The following is a 24613-nucleotide window of genomic DNA, read 5'->3' as shown; positions in this document are numbered from 1 at the left end:
TAGGAGATCAAATCCGGTTCAGTGGTGGGTGCAGGTTATGGAAAGCCTGAGTTTATCTGGTACACTTTATGGAGTTTTATTGAAGTGTTTTATGCAAAGGGTGCCTAAAGTCAGTGCTTTGGAAGAACCACCTCCCAGCAGTGTATGGAAGAGATGAGTTAGTCAGCAAGTCAGCCACAGAGCCTGGTTAGATTGATCGTTTCTTTAAGACAATTACAGGAAATGCGAACATTAAACCCGTGAGTCTGAGGCTTTTAAAGGTAGAAGCAATTTTTTTTAATGCAGGCAAAACACAGGTAAAGGACAAGGAGCAGAAAAGTATACACATTTCTAGAGCTAAGAATTTTATTTTTAGACAGGGTTTCTCACCTGTTGCCCAGGCTGCAGTGGCATGATCATAGCTCACTGCAGCCCCAACCTCAACCTTGGGCTCAAGCTAGTATTACAGGCATGCACCAACACGCCCAGCTTCTTTGGAAGTTTTTCGTTTTTTGAGACAGTGTCTCCCTATGCTGCTCAGGCTGGTTTTGAACTTCCGGGCTCTGGTGATCCTCCCACCACAGCCTCCCAGTACTGAGATTACAAGCATGAGCCACCATGCCTGTCCTGGCCTGACCTCTTAATCACTTAAAACGGCCTCTAGGGGCACTTGGTATCATACAGAATCTGCTTCTGACAAATACTCCAATCCTAAGTCTTTGCTTTAAGTTGGGGGTGCGGGAGCCGTTCAGTGACTCACCTTGTTTCCTGAGAAATTCCTTCCGTTGAAATTCAGCCTCTTCCAGCACAGTCCTGAATGCTAAATTCAATATGTAAAATATATATATATATATATGAAACATGTTGGCTTCTCTCCAGTCAAAAGAATTTCTTTTGAATTATCATTTAGAACATATGGAAATATTTGATATAACATACCATCTCCAATAAGAACTAGAGAAGACTGATTTTTGGCTTTTCCATCATGAATCTGCACAGTGTAGGTCCCCTCATTTTCAATAGTAAATCGATCCATCACCATCTCAATAATGCCAGTAGCTTTGTCACATTTAATTCTGTGTGCCTGCAAGCAACAAGGAAAATAGAGAATTATACAAGGAAATCTCTCCTACTTTTCCCTCGCCACATTTAGGAATTGCATCAGACATGAGATCGTAAGGGACTGTGACAGGAAGAAATGACAACAAAAGTTTATCAAGGAAACCTCTGGGTGAACAAGGATCAAACAGCAGGTACTAGCTGTCACTCTGTGACAAAACCTCGCTATGTGAGGCGATCTGAGAGTGCAAACCGTGTGCCTTCTAGGCAGAGACTCCACACCGACCCAAGAATGAGTTCCTAATGTGAAGCAGATAAAATTCACCAGAGACAATAAAATGATGTGCATTATAACAATCGCCAGCTGATGACAAAATCCCACGATAGCAACAACAGGCAATCTCCAAAGCCTGGTCATCTTCAGCTCCCGGGACCCAGCACCCACAAGCCCCAGCCTGCTGCGGTCCACTGGGGTGAGGGGTTTCCAGTGAGGAAAGGATCAATGGACCTCCAACAGGTGTTGACTTTTTTGATGACTTTTGATTTCTTACATTTTTAAAAAGTTTATTTTTTTACAGTATATGCACAGATACATATGAATACGTTTTATTTAGGTAATCCTACAAGCAAAAGAGCAGGTGTTTCTCTAACACACAGATGAACTGAGCAAATCTGATCTTTCATTTCCCTCTGATTTTGTGATCTTTATTTATTAACTTTTTAATGTCACTGAAACCATTTTCCCCTGCCTTTATTAATGCTTATTTCTCTTTTTTATGGTTTTTTTTTTTGTTGTTCCTTATTTGGGGGCTTGATGTTTTTACCTTTTTGTGCTTCTTGATAATTTTTTAAATTATTATAAATTAATATTAGTGCTTAAATTTCATGTTTTCACTTAAATAACTCTAATTCTAATGCAACCTTTTAAAACATCAGTCAGCCTATGTAATTTTTAGAGGTGTTTCAAACCAATTTCATATGGCACTGGTCTTTACCAATATATATTCTATATATTAGACCATCTCTTCTTTGTAAGCATGAAAACAAGTTTTCCTGTGTAGCAGTATATAAATTTATCACAGCCCTGTGGTCCCAGCTACAGAGGAGGCTGAGGCAGGAGGATCACTTAGGCAACAGAGCAAGACCCTGTCTCAAAAAAATAAAAAGAAAAAAGAAATTTTGTCAGGCTGGGTGAAGTGGCTATGCCTGTAATCCCATCACTTTGGGAGGTCAAGGCAGGTGCATCACCTGAGGTCAGGAGTTCAAGACCAGCCTGATCAATATGGTGAAACCCAGTCTTTATTAAAAATACAAGAATTAGCTGGGCATGGTGGTGCATGCCTAAAAACCCAGCTAGTGGAAAGGCTGAGGCATGAGAATCACTTGAACTCAGAAGGCAGAAGTTGCTGAGAGCCAAGATCATGCCACTGCACTCCAGCCTGGGCAACAGAGTGAGATTCTGTCTCAAAAGCAAGGGGAAGAAAGGAATTTTATCGTACACAATGCATACAACCAAACTACATACATTTGCCCACACAATTACCCTTCCTGCCTGCCATGCAGCTGTCTTGTTGCTAACATGGGAGAAAGACTGGGAGGCTCTTGGTTGCTCTAAGAACATTAAATGCTTCATGATTTCTAGGTTACCCTGTATCACAGGAACAGTTCACAGAAGCCTGAGCTATACCTGCCTCTCTGCTGCTTTGGTGATGGTGCAGGGAAACATCGCACACCTTGGCAAGCCAGCACCTCAAGTTCCCTGAGGGCCATGCCCCAGACAGTTCTGAGCTCTGCAGGCCTCTCTGCGATAGTGCAGCTTCTGCCCACCCTTGCCGTGGCCACCTCACCCGAAAGCAGCCCTGTGACTGGCTCTAAGGGAGACGTCCCTGATTCCCTGGGGTGAGGCTTGGTGATTTCTGGGGTTCCCCACAGTCCTGCCTCCCCTTGGGAACACCCTCCCCTTGGGAGCATCCTCCCTGGCCCACCTGTCCTCCTGCCTTCTGTCTGTCTCACTAGTCAATGAGCCCCTGAGAGTGGGCACTGCCTACTCATCCTGCAGCCTCACACCATGCTTCTCATCTGCCTGGCAGCAAGAAACACCAAACACACATCCATAAAGTTTCTGAAGAGAAAATCAGCTGGAGGGGGCTTAGCTCATCCTGTAGTCCATGGCGCTGAGGTGGCTGTGGTCTCTGACACTACTGAGTGACACTAAGCAATTTGAGAAGATAATTATCCTTCCAGGTGAGAGCCTATGGATGTGGTCAGGACCAGAGTGTCCTTCCCACTGCAGATCTGGCAAAGCCTTCTTAATCAACTGAGACCTTCCCTTCAAGATCAGCTGTCAGCCAATATTGTGAACCTGTCCCAGCCGGTTCTTCCTCCATCCCTGGCTGCACCTGTCACCTCTGTTCCTCAACAGCTAACTCCCTCCACCACCCTTTTCGACTTCCCTGCCTGGTGCAGCCACGTCCCGGGCACAGTGGCCCCGACCCAGGCGGAATCTGGGGTAGAGGCCTCCCAAGGCCATCACCTGCTCCCAGCTCTCCTTCTCCACACCTCTGGTCACTCAGCATTTGGGATGAACTAACAGGTACTGAAAGGTTCTAGAGCTGCTAGTGGATTGCATTTTACTTCACCTGGATGATACAGTCTCTGACATTGAGCAGGGTCTTGGTGGTGGAACGACCACATCCCAGTGTGTGACTCGTCCTAAATGCAGCAGTAACGCAGAGCAGGACAGTGTGGAGGGCATCCAACATCCAATGCAGGACTCGCTCCAGTCACGCCTGTAGAGTCACGGGAGTACGGACGCCCGGCCTTGGCTTCCTGGTGCCCAGAGTTAGCAATATGGCAGTTCCAGCTGCTGTCAACATTTTCTGCAAATTATCATCTGCCTTTCGGATTGATCCTGGCTGGAATTGGGGCAAAGGCTTTCCAACCTGCATGATGATATCACCCATGACCGAGGGAGGCTCTTGAAGCCACATGAACAGAACAAAAAATGAATAATCTGTGCTGCTGAGCACATGAGGCAGGGGCAGGGGGCCAAGAGTCCGTCAGCCCTTGGAACCACACTCCTCTTAAACCCTTGCCTCAGCGGCAATATTAGGGAGAGTTTCTGTCTGTAGGTAACAATGTGCGTTTAGCCAGAAAATCAGCAACCTTTTTCTGATAAACCACGTGCCTTTATTGTTACAATGTTCTTTCTCTCTGAGTTTACATTTCTGTTTAGAGATTGCACCTGCCAGTGCCACTGGAGAGGCTTTAGAAGATGAATGTTATTAGCTGCTTGGTTCTGTGTCTCTCTCTCTCTCTCTCTCTCTCTCTCTCTCTCTCTGTGTGTGTGTGTGTGTGTGTGTTCATTTTCTTCAGCTTGGTTTCTAAGTTCTTCTGCCCGACATTCAAAGCCTGTGTCTTCTGACCCCATTCCTGTCCCACAACAACGTTTCCTAAGCTCACTCAGGCAGGCAGCCCTCTCTGCTGAGCCCACCCTCCAGGTCCCTGCGTTGCTACTCCGCGGTCATTCCCGGCTCTCTGTGCCCTTGAGGGGCACATTCTCTCCTGCCCATCCCCGACCCTGATTTCTACCACCTTGGCACCCATTTCAATAACCCTCTACCCTTGAAATCGTTCCTGGACTAACTTCGGCCTCCTCAACTCTCTGCCTGCTCTGAATTCTGATAGTGTTTACGGTGCTGTTTTCATATAGCCTGGGTTCTAGCTTTCCTCTCTGTCCTCCTTTAATTGAAGGTGTGTTTCTTCGACTCCATGACAACCTCCGTAAGGGCAGCTTCGCACTGACTGTTCGGTCCCTGCCGGTGCGCTGGCCAAGCGGATGAACAACAGGTGATGTGAAGACATGCACTGCTGCCCACTGGGAAAGGAAGAGGACCACCCAAGCCCCCGCCGCTCCTGGGGACGCTGCAGGTTTTGTTTAGTTGAATCTGACTTTCAGGGTTTGTGTGAATAAGGTCTGCTTCACCCCTACCCCAGGTTTTGATTTCCCATTAACACAAAGATCACCTTCACAATTAGAAATTGCAATATTGTTTCATAGATGTAAATCACCCAATATATACTCGTGTAAGATCATGAGACTTTTTCTAAATGGGAACTTGATACACCGAAAATGAAAGACAGAGACGGAAATAAATGAGAAGGTAGGACCTCAGACGATTTTTGAGGGAGGAAGATTATTTTAAGCAATGGCTTAGGCTGGGCGCAGTGGTTCATGCTTGTAATCCCAGCACTTTGGGAGGCCAAGGTGGGTGGATCACCTGAAGTCAGGAGTTTGAGACCAGCCTGGCCAACACGGTAAAACCCTGTCTCTACTAAAAATACAAAAATTAGCTGGGCGTGGTGGCGGGCACCTGTAGTTCCAGCTACTCAGGAGGCTGAGACAAGAGAATCACTTGACCCCAGGAGGCGGAGGTTACAGTGAGCCAAGATGGTGCCACTGCACTCCAACCTGGGTGACAGAGTGAGACAAGAAAAAAAGAAAAGAAGAGAGAGAGGGAGGGAGGGAAAGAGAGAGTGAAAGAGAGGGAAGAAAGGAAGAGAAGAAGAGAGAGAAAGAAAGGAAGGAAGGAATAAATAAGGGAGGGAAGGAGGGAGGGAAGAAAGGAAGGAAGGATGGAAGGATGGAAGGAAGGATGGAAGAAAGGAAGGATGGAAGAAAGGAAGGATGCACGCACAACTTTGTCCCCATCCCTGAAGGCTGACGTCACTCTTGGAAGTGCCGTGAGCAGGAGAGGGACCTGAGGTTCCAGTGGATACGCCCTTCCGTAGACCTTGGGTTTCCTTACAGTGTGGAGTATTTACTTTCAAATACCGAGAGTAAACTTTAGGTTGATCAGACAAATGCCCTGCCCGTATTTGTATGACATTATCCCCCCTTCAAACATGAATGAGTAGAGAACAAATGACAGAAATTCACCCTGACTAGCTCTGACAAAGGAAAAGGTATAATTCTCACCAACTAGATTCTTAGCAATATAGCAGCCTGTTCCATTTCTCAGAAGCTGTGCTGAGGTGTCTGGGCAGGTTTTAGAAAATAATTAGGCATCTTGCTAATGCCATTATGCGGCGAGATGAAATTCAGCGATTTTATGAGTGCCATAAATACAAGCTTTTATGTGACCTCCACAAAATAGCATCCATCTTCAAACGTAAAAGTCACCTGTGGATTGCTGATTAAAGAAGTGAAATAGGACAGCCATAGTCCAAAATATCAGCCATGCAGCCAGGGCGTCCATCCTGGCGGGTAGGAACTGTGCATCAGAAGACATCCTGCAAGTAAAGCGCAATTCCCCTAAATTCCATTTCATTTCATAGCATGGCCTCTGCTCAGCGAAAGTTTCTCCAATTACCTGGATCAGATTTTAAGTCTCCTGAAGGCAACAGTTATACTGCTGGTCTTCTGCAGCTCAAAAGAAGCTAGATGTTTCCTACTCTCTAGCCAACTCTACCATGTAGGAGTGAATCTTAAAGTGGTCATGATTCTCATGGGAAAGATGGCCTGGACAAGAAAATTCGATGATCCTTGGGCACGCAAGACTTCTGTCTGACCAACGTTCATTTAACTGAGCAGTAGTAAATGCCCAGCAGACACAAAGGTTAGATGGCAACGAGGGCTCCAGCCTAGACATATTATAGTGTGTGGGCTGCCTGGGAGCAGGAGAGACTCCTACATCACACAGTTCCCCTGACACGTGTGTAACAAACACACCAACCAACCACTGAGGACTTCGTATGCAGCTAAGTTGCCAACCTCACTATACCCTGGGCATTAAAGGAAAAGGGCAGAGCAGTGAAGCTGGGGGCTTTGAGAGAACCCCAGGCCACCACCGAACAATAAAGTCCCCATGATTAGGGCCATCCTTTAACTGAGTCCCAGGCATGCTGTGATTAGAAAAGAGGAAACCTATCTAAACACAACCAATGGCTTCTGAAATATTCTCCAGACAAGGAAGGAGCACCTGTCATCATTGTTAAGATTCATTTTATATGATCAAAGGCAGAACACAGGCAGCGTCTGGAGTGTGGCAGAACATGTGCCTTTTTTTGTTTTTTTGAGACAGGGTCTTGCTGTCACCCAGGCTAGAGTGCAGTGGTTCAATCGCAGCTCATTGCAGCTCGGACCTCCCAGGCTCGAGTGATCCTCCCACGTCAGCCTCCTAAGTAGCTGGGACTACAGGACAGCATCACTGTAACCAACTAATTTTTAAATTTTTTGAAGAGATGGGATCTCGTTATGTTGTCCACACTGGTCTTGAACTCCTGGGTTCAAGCACTCCTCCCACCTTGGCCTCTGCAACTGCTAAGATTTGAGGCGAGAGCTGCCGTGCCTGGCCACAGCATTGCTCTTGACAGCCACACTGTCAGGTCAGTCTACCACACCAAGATTGCTGCCCAAACAGGTGGGGAAGCTGCAGAAACTTACTCCCCAGAGATGCCTTCCATGGGAAGCTGTCGGTGGGGGGAGAAGGCAGGGAGGCCTCTCTCACAACAGAGCAAAAAATAGACACCTTCAAAACCATTATCAAGAATAAGTGAACTGATTCATCAAGACTATTCCTTTCCCCACGTGACCTGAACCTTTTCACAAAATGAGCTCAAAATCATTTTTAATTCCAGCAGGAAGGATTTAAAAGACTCCTGATGTCTCCTCTAACCCAGATCAAACTTCTGAACATTGTAAGAATCAACCATCTCTATTCATCTTGTCAACCTTCCCCACCCCAACCTTTAAGGCTCAAAAAGGGATGGAAACAAACAGAGAATGCTGACATTCAGTGACTGACCTACCACAACGGAGCGGGGCTCCCCGCACAGGAACTCACCTCGCTGTCAGACACTTCTCTGTCGTTAATAATGAAGCGATAGCTGGCGTCGGGTGACAAGTGCTCAGCCTGGAGCCAGAAGCGAACCTGCCCCTTATCAAAAATCTCATAAGCTAATTCTGATTTCAGTGGAATTGCTACAGGAAGAAAAGAAATCGCAAGTCAATAATGCATAAATCCTTGTGAGGAAGAAGAGCTGCATATCGGAGGAAAATATCAATCCTAGTTATTACATGTTTTGAGAATGTGAAACCCTTGAGTATTAGATCATGGAAACCGAAAATAAAAAACAAAACTGAGTTAGCCTGTTGCTGCCTCTAAAGCCTCATGCCACGGGAGGTTTGTTTTCCTGGTGCGTCCGGTGAGTAAAGACGCCTGGATTCATTCTATATTTAATGCAATTCCGTAACAGAAGATTTTGTTTGATAGAAATGAAATCTTGGGTTTCACTTGGATTAGGAACAGCTACACTCAACCCAAAATTGAAATCACTCTGTATGAAATGCAAGTTTCAACAAGCTGTGATATAAACTAGTATTCGTTTTAAATCAATAGATTTCAATCCCGTAAGGCAGGGTCAGGAAATGAGGCCACCCTTTCCCCAAAGCTGTCCCTCCAAAAGCTCATGCATTAACGAACATGGCCCTCCAGCCAGCGGCTGCAGGCAGAGGTGTGGGGCCGGAGCCTTACTTACTGGGGTTCTTTATTTCATTGCTCAATGCCACCAAACGTTCAAGCTCTAAAACAAAGAAAAGAATTTCATTGATTTGGACCTACGCATTCAGAAGTCTGCGGACAACAGCAAGGCCGCGCACGAGCGAGGACTGGACACCCCAGGATTTAACTGGAGGACACGAAAGGAATTGTAACTACAGGTCTAAGGGACATAGAGGGCAGTTTTAACCTTCACCATGTGAAGAACCCACCTAGTCCACCTAGTACAGGGGCAGCTGAGGGCAAGGCAGGCTCAGTCGCGGGGACGAAGGCACGGGGGGCAGGGGCTGGAATATCTCCGAGGAAAGGAAGACTTGGAAGGCGGAAGGTTAAAAGGACCCTTTTCCAGATCCTTGCACTTCATGTGAGCTCTTTTCTAGAACTGATTGAACTGGCTGGGAATGTGCCTGTGGCCTGTGACGTTCCTTCCCCCTCAAGATTTCCTTCTTCAATCTCATTAAAGAAAAATATACATACCACTCAGTCCATCACAAAAGTGTATTACCATGAATTTTTAAAAAGGAAGAAATAAAACAAAAATATGAACAAAACATGTTACATTTTGCTTTCATAAGGGGGTCCCAAGAGGAAGGAAAGACAGTCGGAGGCTCTCGGCCACTTCCGCTTCCTCTTTCCTTCCTGCTTAAAGTTAGAATGAGAAATGAGATGCTGGTCTCCGAGCCTCTCGTGAATATGTCTGTTCAAAATGAAGTCAGATTTTTCTGGCCAAAAGTAAATTCACATTGGCAACTGGTTTGACAGGGAGCACTGGCTTTCCCAGTTAAATCTTCCGGTAGGAATTTCCATAAATGGAACGAGCTAAATCTTCAACTTCAAAGTTTTGCCTCAAATATATCTGAAGTCTATACATAAGAGAAGGCAAAAATTTTATTTTTTGCAAATATTCAAAATTAAAATGGAAACTTTGAAATGGTGTGGAGGAATGCAGAGCTTTTCAGAATTCCTTCAGGAGGTCTTAAAGGTACAAAACCGTGTCAAGGCCCTGGAGGCAGGGCCAGCAGAGGTTGCTGTAAAAGCACGCCTGTAGATGTCGGGTCCTTCCTGCCCTAACTGTGAGAGGCGAACTGAGGACCCCAGAAAAATGAGACAGTGCGGGCCTCCTCATTTGTCCAGCCGTGTCTTGTTAAATGTACATGAGTTTTCCGGAACTTAACCAACATTGAGCCAGATCTACACACTGGAGAAGCTGAGGGTGTGATTCCGGCTGCCCCCTCCTGCGCCTGTGGGCACCTGCCCAGCCCTCAGCACCCATCCTGGGTCAGATGTTCTCAGGTCACACCCTCTGCATCCTGTCAACCTGGACAGTGACTTGTAGATCTTAGGGCCCCTGGAGATCATTTATGCCACCTCTGGAGAGCATTTTCATAGAAAACTTTTGGAAACTCAAATGCCTTAAAGACCCAAAGAGATCTGAGGATACCACCCAGTCCTACAACTTCACGCTGCATCACTGCCCCTTGGTTTGAAACTGTCTAAGGCTGACTCTGTCCTGTGGGTGGGGTAGATGAGCGGCCACATAAACACACGTGATACCAGGCAGTTAAAAAACTCAGCCCTGCCTGCCTGAGCCTGTGTGCCTGATGAACTCAGATCTGTGAACCTGCCTAAGAAAACGATTGTTTTTCCCCTTGATTACTAGACAGACTTTTCTTTCTTCTCTCTGCTGTCTACCATGTGTAAGAGAGCAGCAGGTTTTCACTATGGCAGTTAAAAATTATTTTACATGCATAAAAAGTGTTTTCTCTTTTTTATTTTTTTTAAGACGGAGTTTCGCTCGTTACCCAGGCTGGAGAGCAATGGCGCGATCTCATCTCACCGCAACCTCCACCTCCTGGGTTCAGGCAATTCTCCAGCCTCAGCGTCCCAAGTAGCTTGGATTACAGGCACGCGCCACCATGCCCAGCTAATTTTTGTATTTTTAGTAGAGACGGGGTTTCATCATGTTGACTAGGATGGTCTCAATCTCTTGACCTCGTGATCCACCCGCCTTGGCCTCTCAAAGTGCTGGGATTACAGGGGTGAGCCACCGGCCTGAAAAATTTTTTCTTTGTTCATCCAGTTTTCTCAGTGTTGGGAGGGAGGGAAGACTCTTCCATCCGTAGGCCTTTCGGTAATTTTATGGATTTCTTTGCTAATACGTTACCCTCTGCATACCAAACTATTAAAATAAGGCTAGGACTCAACTTCAAAAGTACAGGCTGAAGGCTACACATGCAATGTATCTGGATCAGAGACTATCTGATGGAAACCACATAAACTCTAGAGTTGGTTTAATTTCTAAAGTAAGCTTTGGCTTGTCTACATATCCATCCCCCACCGCCAGCCTCCTGCAAACATACTTCTTTTTTTCTTTTCTATGTTGGTGTCAATCTTTTAAAGTGTAATAAAACCAAAATAGGCGAGGTTCTGCCATACAGATATTACCTTCTGGGTCCAGAACGAAACTGGAGGACACTCCATCGGTATCACTTACAGACACCGAGTAAGTCCCTAAATCCTCCTTATCCGGATTCTTAAAGTACAGCTTGGAGCTAAAAGAGAAGAAGTGTAGGTGACTGACGGCTGCTTCTGTTTGCAGGAGCTTCTAAAAGTTTGCAATATCCAACTTCCGGGCCGGACTTACTGATCCCCCACGGTTTCGATTTTAAACCTCTCGTCATCTGCAATCTCTTCATAGGATTTACACCAGGTGAACTGCGAGGCGTCCGTCATCTCCTGGCAGTCGAAGGCCAGGTAGATGTTGCCCTCGTCATCGACGCCGGCGCTGATTTCCTTGGTGCCTGCAACACAGAGAACATGAGGTGAGCGGCTTAGGGACACGGTGTCCTTTGAACTCTTTTTCGGGCAAAGGCGACATGGTTTGGCTCTGTGTCCCCACCCAAATCTCATCTGGGACTGTAATCCCCAAGTGTCGAGGAGTGAGATGATTGGAGCGTGGGGATGGTCTCCCTTATCCTGTTCTCGTGATAGTGAGTGAGTCTCACCTCATCTGATGTTTTATAAGCATCTGGCATTTCTGCTGCTGGCACTCACGCCACCCTACCGCCCTGTGAAGAGGTGCCTTCTGCCATGACTAAGTTTCCCGAGGCCTCCCCAGCCATACAGAACTGTGAGTCAATTTTCTTTATAAATTACCCAGTCTCAGGTATTTCTTCATAGCAGCGTGAGAGCGGACTAATCCAGAGGGGTGGCCAAAGCAGAGACCTCATCTTACACCACATCATCAGTTGTATTTAATGACCCAGGACCGATCAGAGAATCACAAGAAAACACTTTAGGGAGTACCTGGAGGGGCTTGGTTGTTTTGTTGCTGCTATTTTTTTTAATTTACCCCATTTTTGCCCACTTCCACCTCTGCATCCCATGCAACTGCAGAAAACCTTTCAGGGCTGCCTCTCCAGGCCCTGAGGATGCTGTTCTCTTTGGAATCTCCGCCCCGACCCTCACAGGGAAGCCCAGCAGCCATGTGCCCACCACTGAGCTCCCGCTTCACACGGCTCTGCCTTCTCCGTGGGGCCTTGCCTTGTCTTGTTTGGAAGCAGGTTGTTTCTGGTTTATTTGCTACTTTTTGACTCAGGTGAACATCAGATCATGTGCAAGGCAGAATTCATCTCTTAGGAACTAGGAACTGGACAAGACACAGCTCAGCCTCTGCTGGTGAGTGGGACTGAGGCCATGAAGTGAGGGGCTCTCAGTCCACCAAGAAGACAGAGGTGCAAGGAAAACCAGGTGTCAGGGTGAAATGAAGCATTGAGAGGCCACCGCAGAGAGCCATCAGGACCTTCACAGTCTAAGGCTCCACTGCATCCTGAGGCTCTGCTGAGCTATTCAGGTCACTCTGTGGTTATCCCCCCAAAACTCACATTGCAGTATAATAGTTAGTGCAATGGTGTTGGGAGTGGGGGCCTTTAAGAGGTGATTGGGGACTGGGGGCAGTGGCTCACACCTGTAGTCCCAACACTTTGGGAGGCCAAGGCCAGAGGATCGCTTGAGCTCAGGAGTTCAAGACCAGCCTGGGCAACAGAGTGAAACCCTGTCTCTATAAAAATTAAAGTAATAACAATATTTTTAAAAGAGGTGATGAGGTTGATAAGATAGACTAATGTCTTTCTGGAAAGACTGGGTAGATTCTTGCTAATAACCCTGGCTGTCGGTTGGCTGGTTGAACTGGAATGGACTCATTCCAGTGAGAGCAAGTGTCATAAAGCAAGGCTGCCTCCCGTGCTGGGTCCATTTCCGCACACGCCCACTTCCCCGCCATGTTGTAGGCAGTGGGAAGCCGTCACCAGAGCCACCACAGCAGATGCCGACACTGTGCTTCTTAGACTTCCTGCATTCAGAATCATGAGCCAAATAAACTTTTTAAAATAAATTATCCAGCAACACAAAATAAACAGACTATGTATCCTGTGAGTGTGTGTCCTGCCTCCAGAACTACTCGCCCTTTTAAGGTTGACTCCAGGGAAGTTTTATTCATTGGAACCAAGAAAATAACCCACAGCTTTAAAACTTTCTAATAAAAATCCAGCAATAATACTTAAAAACACCCTCCTTCCTGCATATGACTTGACCATTCCAAGAACAACACCTGCCAACCATGTCTTCATGGCCCAGTATGCTCTCCTTCTACTCCAGGGTCATTGGTGCACAGGCAGAGATTAAAGTGCATACTTCATTTACCCATCCAAATCTTCTTAAAGATATGACAAGACATCCTTTCATTTATCCACACACCCATGCATACATGCACACGTAATACATGTACGCCCTCCCAGTTATTTATCCATACACCCATCCACACATGCACATATAACTCTCCCATTCATTTAGCCACACACCTATCTATATATGCACATGCAATACATATACACTCTCCCACTCATTTATCTGTACACATCCACATATACACATAACACATGTACACTCTCCCATTCATCCACGCACCCATCCACATACATGTACACTGTATACTCTCCCACTCATTTATCTGTACACCCATCCACACATGAACACATAATACACGCACACACTCCCACTCATTTATCTGTACACCCATCCACACATGAACACATAATACACGCACACTCTCCCACTCATTTATCTGTACACCCATCCACACATGAACACATAATACACGCACACACTCCCACTCATTTATCTGTACACCCATCCACACATGAACACATAATACACGCACACTCTCCCACTCATTTATCTGTACACCCATCCACACATGAACACATAATACACGCACACTCTCCCATTTATCTGTACACCCATCCACACATGAACACATAATACACGCACACTCTCCCACTCATTTATGTGTACACCCATCCACACATGAACACATAATACATGCACACTCTCCCACTCATTTATCTGTACACCCATCCACACATGAACACATAATACATGCACTCTCACACTCATTTATCTGTACACCCATCCACACATGAACACATAATACACGCACACTCTCCCACTCATTTATCTGTACACCCATCCACACATGAACACATAATACACGCACACTCTCCCACTCATTTATCTGTACACCCATCCACACATGAACACATAATACACGCACACTCTCCCAGTCATTTATCTGTACACCCATCCACACATGAACACATAATACACACACACTCTCCCACTCATTTATCTGTACACCCATCCACACATGAACACATAATACACGCACACTCTCCCATTTATCTGTACACCCATCCACACATGAACACATAATACACGCACACTCTCCCACTCATTTATGTGTACACCCATCCACACATGCACACATAATACATGCACACTCTCCCATTTATCTGTACACCCATCCACACATGAACACATAATACACGCACACACTCCCACTCATATATCTGTACACCCATCCACACATGAACACATAATACACGCACACTCTCCCACTCATTTATCTGTACACCCATCCACACATGAACACATAATACACACACACTCTCCCACTCAATCTGTACACCCATCCACACATGAACACATAATACACGCACACTCTCCCACTCATTTATCTGTACACCCATCCACACATGAACACATAATACACGCACACTCTCCCATTTATCTGTACACCCATCCACACATGAACACATAATACACGCACACTCTCCCACTCATTTATGTGTACACCCATCCACACATGAACACATAATACATGCACACTCTCCCACTCATTTATCTGTACACCCATCCACACATGAACACATAATACATGCACTCTCACACTCATTTATCTGTACACCCATCCACACATGAACACATAATACACGCACACTCTCCCACTCATTTATCTGTACACCCATCCACACATGAACACATAATACATGCACTCTCCCATTTATCTGTACACCCATCCACACATGAACACATAATACATGCACTCTCACACTCATTTATCTGTACACCCATCCACACATGAACACATAATACACGCACACTCTCCCAGTCATTTATCTGTACACCCATCCACACATGAACACATAATACACACACACTCTCCCACTCATTTATCTGTACACCCATCCACACATGAACACATAATACACGCACACTCTCCCACTCATTTATCTGTACACCCATCCACACATGAACACGTAATACATGCACACTCTCCCACTCATTTATCTGTACACATCCACATATACACATAACACATGTACACTCTCCAACTCATTCATCCACGCACCCGTCCACATACATGTACACTGTATACTCTCCCACTCATTTATGTGTACAACCATCCACACATGAACACATAATACATGCACTCTCCCACTCATTTATGTGTACACCCATCCACACATGAACACATAATACATGCACACTCTCCCACTCATTTATCTGTACACCCATCCACACATGAACACATAATACACGCACACTCTCCCATTTATCTGTACACCCATCCACACATGAACACATAATACACGCACATTCTCCCAGTCATTTATGTGTACACCCATCCACACATGAACACATAATACATGCACACTCACACTCATTTATCTGTACACCCATCCACACATGAACACATAATACACGCACACTCTCACACTCATTTATCTGTACACCCATCCACACATGAACACATAATACTCGCACACTCTCCCAGTCATTTATGTGTACACCCATCCACACATGAACACATAATACATGCACACTCTCACACTCATTTATGTGTACACCCATCCACACATGAACACATAATACACGCACACTCTCACACTCATTTATCTGTACACCCATCCACACATGAACACATAATACTCGCACACTCTCCCACTCATTTATCTGTACACCCATCCACACATGAACACATAATACACGCACACACTCCCACTCATTTATCTGTACACCCATCCACACATGAACACATAATACACGCACACTCTCCCACTCATTTATGTGTACACCCATCCACACATGAACACATAATACATGCACTCTCACACTCATTTATCTGTACACCCATCCACACATGAACACATAATACATGCACACTCTCCCACTCATTTATGTGTACACCCATCCACACATGAACACATAATACACGCACACTCTCCCACTCATTTATCTGTACACCCATCCACACATGAACACATAATACATGCACTCTCACACTCATTTATCTGTACACCCATCCACACATGAACACATAATACATGCACACTCTCCCACTCATTTATGTGCACACCCATCCACACATGAACACATAATACTCGCACACTCTCCCACTCATTTATCTGTACACATCCACACATGAACACATAATACATGCACTCTCACACTCATTTATGTGTACACCCATCCACACATGAACACATAATACACGCGCACTCTCCCACTCATTTATCTGTACACCCATCCACACATGAACACATAATACTCGCACACTCTCCCACTCATTTATCTGTACACCCATCCACACATGAACACACAATACACGCACACTCTCCCACTCATTTATCTGTACACCCATCCACACATGAACACATAATACATGCACTCTCACACTCATTTATCTGTACACCCATCCACACATGAACACATAATACATGCACTCTCACACTCATTTATCTGTACACCCATCCACACATGAACACATAATACATGCACTCTCACACTCATTTATCTGTACACCCATCCACACATGAACACATAATACTCGCACACTCTCACACTCATTTATCTGTACACCCATCCACACATGAACACATAATACACGCACACACTCCCATTTATCTGTACACCCATCCACACATGAACACATAATACATGCACACTCTCCCACTCATTTATCTGTACACCCATCCACACATGAACACATAATACACGCACATTCTCCCAGTCATTTATGTGTACACCCATCCACACATGAACACATAATACATGCACTCTCACACTCATTTATCTGTACACCCATCCACACATGAACACATAATACACGCACACACTCCCATTTATCTGTACACCCATCCACACATGAACACATAATACTCGCACACTCTCCCAGTCATTTATCTGTACACCCATCCACACATGAACACACAATACATGCATTTATCCATACATCAATCCACACATACATACATAATACACGCACACTCTCCCACTCATTTATCTGTACACCCATCCACACATGCACACACAATACATGCATTTATCCATACATCAATCCACACATACATACATAATACATGCACACTCTCCCCCGAGTCATTGTGGTTCCATACTCTGTGCTATTTTGAATGGCTAAATGGCAAAGCTGTACCTGGTCTGGCCTCTACCAGCACGGGCTCTGACGTGTCCGAGGGCCTCCCCACGCCACTTGCATTGACTGCTCGAACCCTGAAAACATAGGTCTTCCCTTGCTGCAGGTCACAGACCTTGAAACGACAGAGGAAAGACCATATGTGTGAAGGTCAAATAAAGACGACCTTGGAAGTTTTCACATTTTATTATGAATAGGTCTTTTCAAACATAGCTTATTTTTCCAGTTGAAAGAATGATACTTAGTGAGGTAGGAAAGGAGGGAAGAGGAGATTCACGGTCATGCAGAATTTCACTTTGGAGAAATAAACGCAGGTGCTACCAATCTGATAGAACCTCTTTCATTTTTTTTACCTCTTATTTTAAAGCAGAAGTAAAATCGGTATCACTAGTTTATAATCTGGTGTTTATACTTCCATATGCCCGTCCACACAGACACATGATAATTCTATGTTATGTGTTGTACACAGTCCAGCATCACAGTTGTAAGGGTAATAAGTTCCATAGAGTTATGAACTAACCACTGTTGTAAGTGTGACATTGAACTGTGTAAAATCATCACTGGGACATGAAAATGAATCCCATCTCTACTTGTACACACACGGGTTATTCCTACTATAACCTGCTTTGACAAACGTCAATATATATTTACTAAGCTTCTAATTGTCTTACGTAGCTGATTCTTAGATGCTGATTTGTTCATTTTAAAGAAACTGGCTGTTTCCCATTGTCAAGGTGTTTCGGAAGGGTGTCACCCATGGAAGGGCCTCTTGGCCTGTGCTTGGGTGCTGGACCCAGATGTGGCTGTGCTGTAGGGAGGGGCACAGGCCTGCCCAGCACAGGGCCCAGCACCCAGAGGAGAAAACCTCTGGGTTAAAAAGCAGTTGGCAACTCAGCTGGAGCATGTTGGCCTTACAATTGTCCTAGTCACTGAGGAACCACAGCACTAAAAATAGAAACATTTGGAGACAGAGAGGCTGGAGCAATTGACACATAATTTTGCTCCAGGGGTGAAAACTGTGTGTATATCTGTGTGTGTTGTTGATCACATGGACTTTAACGGTCACACGAATCAGGTAAATTATTAAATGCAGGGCGTGAAGTGGAAGGACAGGGTACAACACGCCTCATCTGTGGGAAGCACCGAGACACAGCCCGTGAACAGGTAACAGCTGTCACACTGCAATATAAAAGAAAACAGGGTGCAGTTCCCCCGGAGCAGACAGCACCGTGGTGGGAGTGGGAGGAGGGCGCAGCGTTCTGAAGGCGCTGTCCCGCCGTCTGCTGGGACCCGCCGTGTACGTGGCACCTACATCCTCAGCGGCCACACCCCGGTCATCGGAACAGGTCCGCCTCAGGGCTCCGTGCTGCTTGCAGAGATAACAGCTCTTTCACACAAAGGGAGACTCCAGACGGAAGCCTACCTTTATTTTTTTTGTTTATTTTGTTTTGTTTGGTTTGTGTTTTGTTTTTGAGACAGAGTCTCACTCTGTCTGTCGCCCAGGCTGGAGTACAGTGTCACAATATCAGCTCACTGCAACCTCTGCCTCCCGGGTTCAAGCAATTTTCCTACATCAGCTTCCTGGGTAGCTGGGATTACAGGCGCCACCACGCCTGGCAATTTTTGTGTGTGTGTATTTTTAGTAAAGATGGGGTTTCACCATGTTGGCCAGGCTGGTTTCAAACTCCTGACCTCAACTGATTGGCCCGCCTCTGCTTCCCAAAGTGCTGGGATTATAGGCATGGGCCACCGCACCCGGCCAAGACTCACCTTTAAATAACGGTTGGCTGTTGCCGTCTGATTGACAGTGATCCACTCTCCAGCATCCTCCTCCTTGAAGTCCACGAAGTACCCAGAAACAGGGCTGCTGCCGGAGTACACGGGGGCCTTCCACAGCATGACCAAGGACGTGTCCCTGACCTCACAGAACGTCAGGTCGTATGCAGGGCCTGTGACGTCAGATGCCACCTTGCCTTTGTGTGCAGAGCCAGTCCTACACACCCACTCCAGCCCTGGGGACCAGCTGCTCCTCCGGGATGCCCCCATCAGGACCCTGGGTATCTGTTCCCAATCTGATGCTTATCAGCCTCTCTTGGAGAGCGTGGTAAAGAGGGTGCTCACATGATGTTGGGGGTGGAGGATGAGGGCCCAGCCTAACGCTCCTGCCACCCCCTCTGTGGGCATCAGGGCAACTGTGGATCCATGTAGAATCATCCAGAAGTCCACGCTGCACTTGGGGGACCAGGAGATACTATCACAGAGAGGAACGGTGTGCAGAAAAGGACGGGTTCTTAAGTTACCCTCCCCGGGGCTGGACGCCTGTGGGTCACAGTCACTCAGAGAGCCTGCCCACCTGGCCGGCAGCACACAGCTGCAGCCCTGCCCTCTACAAACACCCACGGCAACTCTGAGGGTGTGGCACTGAGGCCAGGTCCAGGCAAGCACCACGTGGTGCAGGGGAACAGAGAGGCAGCCCCCCACCACCCTCAGCCAGACTCACTGCAGCCTCGTGCCTCGAGAGGCCGCCTCCTATCAACCCTCAAAAAGGCTCGGGAACTCTAATGGCTTTTTTTGTACTTGGTTTTCTAAGGTCCATAAATTAATTTCATTAAAACAAGAAAGGTAGGAAGGCAGGAAAGAAGGTAGCAAAGCAGGTGGAAGGGAGGGAGGGAGAGAGGGAGGGAGGGAGGGAGGGAGAGAGGGAGGGAGGGAGGAAGAGAAGGGAAGAAGGGAAGGGAAAGGAAGGGAGGGTAGGGGAGGGGAAGGATTTATTTATCTGGATTCTTAGCAGCTGATTTACTAAGTCAAAAGACACTGACTGAAAGGAGAAAGGCAGTATCCTCTGGCCGTAACATTGGGAAACATTCCGAGCTTTCGAGTTTTTCAGCTTCAGCTTTCAGGTTTTACTTTCCCGAAGTACACATATATTATCCATTGCATTTGATCCCTGATTGGTTACAGACAAATCAACATCTGGCACTTGGGAACTTGTGAAAACAGAAAGTGTGAGCAGGGCACGGTGACGTGAACCTGGAGTCCCGGCTACTCATGAGGCTGAGGTAGAAGATGGCTTGAGCCCAGGAGTTCAAGACCAGCCTGGGCGACATAGAGAGACCTCATCTCAAAATGAAAAATGAGTGGAGTGCCAGCTAAATCAAAGTAGGTTTGTACCTTTTAGAACTGGAAGCCCCGAGATCCCCAAATGCTCTGAGAGGAAAACAGCAGGAGGTGACCCACAAATGAGTGGCCTGCTGTGCCTCCCAGCTGGGGCCTGGCACCTTTCCCTCCACCGGAGACCCTCTCCGCCTGCCCTTCGGTCCCTCTCTGCTCCTTTGGGGGAAGGGGACCCGGGCCAAGTCCTTGTCATAGGTCAGGGGATGCACGGCAAGCTGTCCCTCTCCCCACGGTCTGGGTTGGGTGTCCTCCTGTGCTCCCTCCAGCCTCACCTCAGGGCCTCCCACTCTGCCCTCAACATCAGCCTCTGGATCACACACGCCCCAGACTACACGCTGTGTCTGCCTAACTCAATTCACAGTCCCGAGCAGTGCCTGGCACACAATGGCTCTGTGGCTGCAGGTGCCAGAGGAAAAGATGCACTGTGAAAGCTGGCAAGACCTGAGCCGCAGCGGCAGAGGCCCCTTCCAGGCCAGCCTGTGCACTAGAAGGCAGGTGTCCTGGGGGCAGCCACTTACCGGGCTCTGGCATGGTCCAGGCCTCACACTTGAAGTGCTCGCTGGGGTCTGAGGGCTCCCCGATGCCGGCCAGGTTGACGGCAGCAATTTTGAACTCGTAGAGGGAGCCTTCTGTCAAGCCGTCCACCTGTTCAGATTTTGTTTAAATGATCATGTGAGATAAAGGATGCAGCATTACAACCCACTGAGGGAAAGGAGTTGTTATAACCGGCTTGTGAAATAAAACATGAGAGGAAGGAACCTTGTCAGGAAATTGGAGCAAAGATTTCAGGAAGGCTCTTGATGCATCTGACAAGCTGCAGCTGTGTGAAACCTTACATGTGTCCCTCACTCAATTCCCAAAGGCTCCTACGGGGGGCGGGGGACAGGTGATACCCCAGAAGCAGGTAAGGAAACTGAGGCCCAGAGGGTGACCGTCACCCAGAGCCAAGGCAAGGGCAGAGACCTGGAACAGACAGGCACTGAGGCCACATGCTGTCCCCTGAGCAGGCTCTGCCCTGGACACCAGGGGTCACCCTGGAGATGGAGCCCACCATGCCCACCACACTCTGACTCCGCAGGGCAAGGGCCCCCAGGTTGCCCAGGTCCCTGGGGTGCTGCAGTCCCGAGCCACCCCGTAGGCCCTCGAGGACGCTGCCTGGCTGGGGGACAAAGCTCTAGGAAGGCCTTTGGCCAACTCCAGGAGCCTCAACTCTGCAGGGCCTGTGGAACAAAAACACTCTCTAGGTAAACACTGTTTCAAAAAATAGCTTCCATAGCAAGATGTCTGAGGATAAACCACTTCAGTCCGAGGTGAGGGCCTTCATCCTCCTCACCAAAGTAGAGCGAAGCATTCAGAAAGGAAGCAGGTGTTTTTCCAGGAATTTCGCATGGAGTAAAGAACTGTTTTGCTGAGTGAGATGAGCCAGGCACAGGACAGACACGGGTGATCTCGCTCAGATGTGAATCTAAAACAGCTGCACTCAAAGACAGGGTCCCAAAGGGTGGGCACGGGGCCGGGGAGGCGCTGACAGAGGGACAAGGGTGCTGGACCGGGGGAAGAACTTCCAGCAGGCACAGGAGAAGTGCGAGTTCCAGCACTTCTTGCACAGCACGGAGATGATGTAGCCCATAATAATGTGCTGTAGATGCATTTCAAATCATTTTTACCATAGATTTTAGGCCAGGAACATTGGCTCACACCTGTAATCCCAGCACTTTGGGAGGCCGAGGTGAGCAGATCACCTGGGGTCAGTCAGGAATTCAGGACCACCTTGGGCAACATGGTGAAACCCTGTCCCTACTAAAAAAAACACAACATTAGCCAGGTGTGGTGACGAGTGCCTGTACCACTCGGGAGGCTGAGGCACGAGAATCACGTGAACCTGGGCGGCGGAGGTTGCAGTGAGCCGAGATCGTGCCACCGCACTCCAGCCTGGGTGACAGAGTGAGACACTGTCTCAAAAAATAAATACATAAATAAACAGATTTTAAATGTTCTCACCACAAAAAATCATAAGTACTGGGAGGCAATGAAGATGTTAATCAGCTTGATTTAATCAAGCTAATGTACCCATAATCCATAATGTAATATTAAAATATTACATTGTACCCCACTTATACAAACAATTCTTATTTGTCAATTAAAAATACAATAATTTTCAAGTTGAGAACATTTAGACATTCTAAGGCATCAGAACACAGATTGAATGTGGGCAAGATATCAATAACGTCACAACAAACTGGAAAGTTACCCATATATCACAACGTTTACCTAAAATATTAAAAATATATTACACATTACAAGAGATATATTTATAAAGCAGAATTTTCTACTAGACAAAGATTAGCTCTTCGAAGACCTTGCCCTCTCCAAAAAGAAAGCCCTCCTGTTGGAGTGTAAGAGACTCCCCAGGGGTCTGTGGCAGTCACAGGGTTGGGACGGGGACTGCAGTGTGAGGTGAGGGTCATTCATCCATGCTCAGATGAGGGGTCAAGGGCCAGACAGGGAAACAGGACTGTGGCTGCCAAGGGCGCATCTGGATCTGACCCCAGATCTCTGAGCTCTGTGTCAATGTCCTTGCCATCTGCACCTGAGCATCACGGGCACTGCAGCGAGGGACTCCCTTGGAGGCTTGAAATACAAGCATGTCTCAGGGAAGTGGTGGGTGACAGGCAGAGAGTCAATGTCACTCTCTTCCTAAACACACATTCAGCATGACTCTCCCCTCGGGCACCCCCGTGAGACTGCGTCCCTACCCTCAAGGCCTCAGAGCTCGGAACAAGTGACCTTATCACAGGTACTGGGACCAGGTCCTGGTCACACCAGAGGTCACTGACTCACTGTCAGACCCACTCTATCACTGAGCTCTCTTCGTCACTGCTTCAGAAAGAAAAAGAATATGATTCCTAGGATCTTTTCAGCTCCAAAGCTTCATGATCTCATGATGCCATTTTTTAACCCATTTTTGTGTCTGTATCAAATTATCTAATGTCAGCAAACTCGGAAACACTGCCCAAAATGTAAAAGAACCACCCAGGCAAGAAAAAACGAACAGACAAAAACCAACCAACCGTTAGGATTGTCGGTTTGCTGGGCGAGGAGTTGACCTCGTGCCAGTTTTTATGGGGCACTTCGCGCTTGTCCATGTAGTAGCCCAGGATGGCTGAGCCACCACTGAACTTTGGGACCTTCCAGCCGAGGGTCATGGAGTGGCCGTCACAGTTGAGGAGCGTGATCCCATAAGGATGGGACGGCACCACTGCAAGGAAGCACAGCCGGGAGGTTACCGAGGACCTCAGCTGGGGGCTGTGTCCCGGGGCGCCAGCTCTGGAGTGGCAGAGGGAGGAGGAAGCACCGCCGGGACGGGCCTAGACACTGCGCCCTCTGATCCCTCTCGACCCACATTTAACCATTCTGATCTTTATGCCTTTTTAAAGGGGATGAGTATAAAAATAAATAAGAGTATATGTCATATATACTTACTGCTATTCTAAATGTATCTGCTAAGGTTTCCATAGGACAAGGGCACTGAACAGTTTAAATCTGGTGTGAACATTTGACAGAGCAGATGTCCTGTCCTCCCTGTCCCTAAAAGCAGCTTGGAGAGGAGCTGTCGCCTTTACAGCCATAAGGAGCAACTGCTCTGCATCTGTGGCCAGAGACGACAGATAGTATTCCAGCTTGTTTTAACTTCCTGCGCAGTTGTAGGGAGCTTCAGATTCCTTCAAATGAGTATGAATTCTCGTTTCCCTGTTTGAGCAGGACATTGGAAACGGACCGTCTTCCGCTAGCAGGTCTACAAGCAGGCCCGAGTCTGCTTTGCCCCAGCTCTGAGTCATCTCAACGTGGCCATCCTCCGTTACCTGAGACACAGGTGGCTAGAGTAAGTGATTCTTACTGTAGAATAAACAGGCCGTGCACAGTGGCTCATGCCTGTAGTCCCAGCACTTTGGGAGGCTGAGGCAGGAGGAAGGTTTGAGCTCCTGAGTTTGAAACCAGTCTGGGCAAC

The 24613-nt window shown here is 47.1% G+C and overlaps 1 protein-coding gene across 3 annotated transcripts in view; it reads right to left on the bottom strand.

The window, feature by feature from the left end:
• Positions 1–24613, bottom strand: part of MYOM2 (myomesin 2) — a 170820-nt gene that overhangs the window by 29411 nt on the left and 116796 nt on the right. For all 3 annotated transcript variants that reach the window (XM_054243663.2, XM_035269819.3, XM_035269818.3), the window contains 10 exons: positions 23676–23863; positions 21123–21249; positions 19201–19379; positions 17431–17545; positions 11242–11398; positions 11043–11149; positions 8578–8622; positions 7884–8020; positions 919–1063; positions 740–799 (listed from right to left, as the gene is read on the bottom strand). In XM_054243663.2, the coding sequence (XP_054099638.2) occupies positions 740–799; positions 919–1063; positions 7884–8020; positions 8578–8622; positions 11043–11149; positions 11242–11398; positions 17431–17545; positions 19201–19379; positions 21123–21249; positions 23676–23863 (1260 nt within the window). The remainder of the gene's footprint in view (positions 1–739; positions 800–918; positions 1064–7883; positions 8021–8577; positions 8623–11042; positions 11150–11241; positions 11399–17430; positions 17546–19200; positions 19380–21122; positions 21250–23675; positions 23864–24613) is intronic.

The sequence above is a fragment of the Callithrix jacchus genome, chromosome 13, assembly GCF_049354715.1.
Source record: "Callithrix jacchus isolate 240 chromosome 13, calJac240_pri, whole genome shotgun sequence".
Lineage (NCBI taxonomy): Eukaryota > Metazoa > Chordata > Mammalia > Primates > Cebidae > Callithrix > Callithrix jacchus.
Note: the sequence above shows the minus strand (reverse complement) of the source record. Positions and strands in the feature narration are given on the sequence as shown.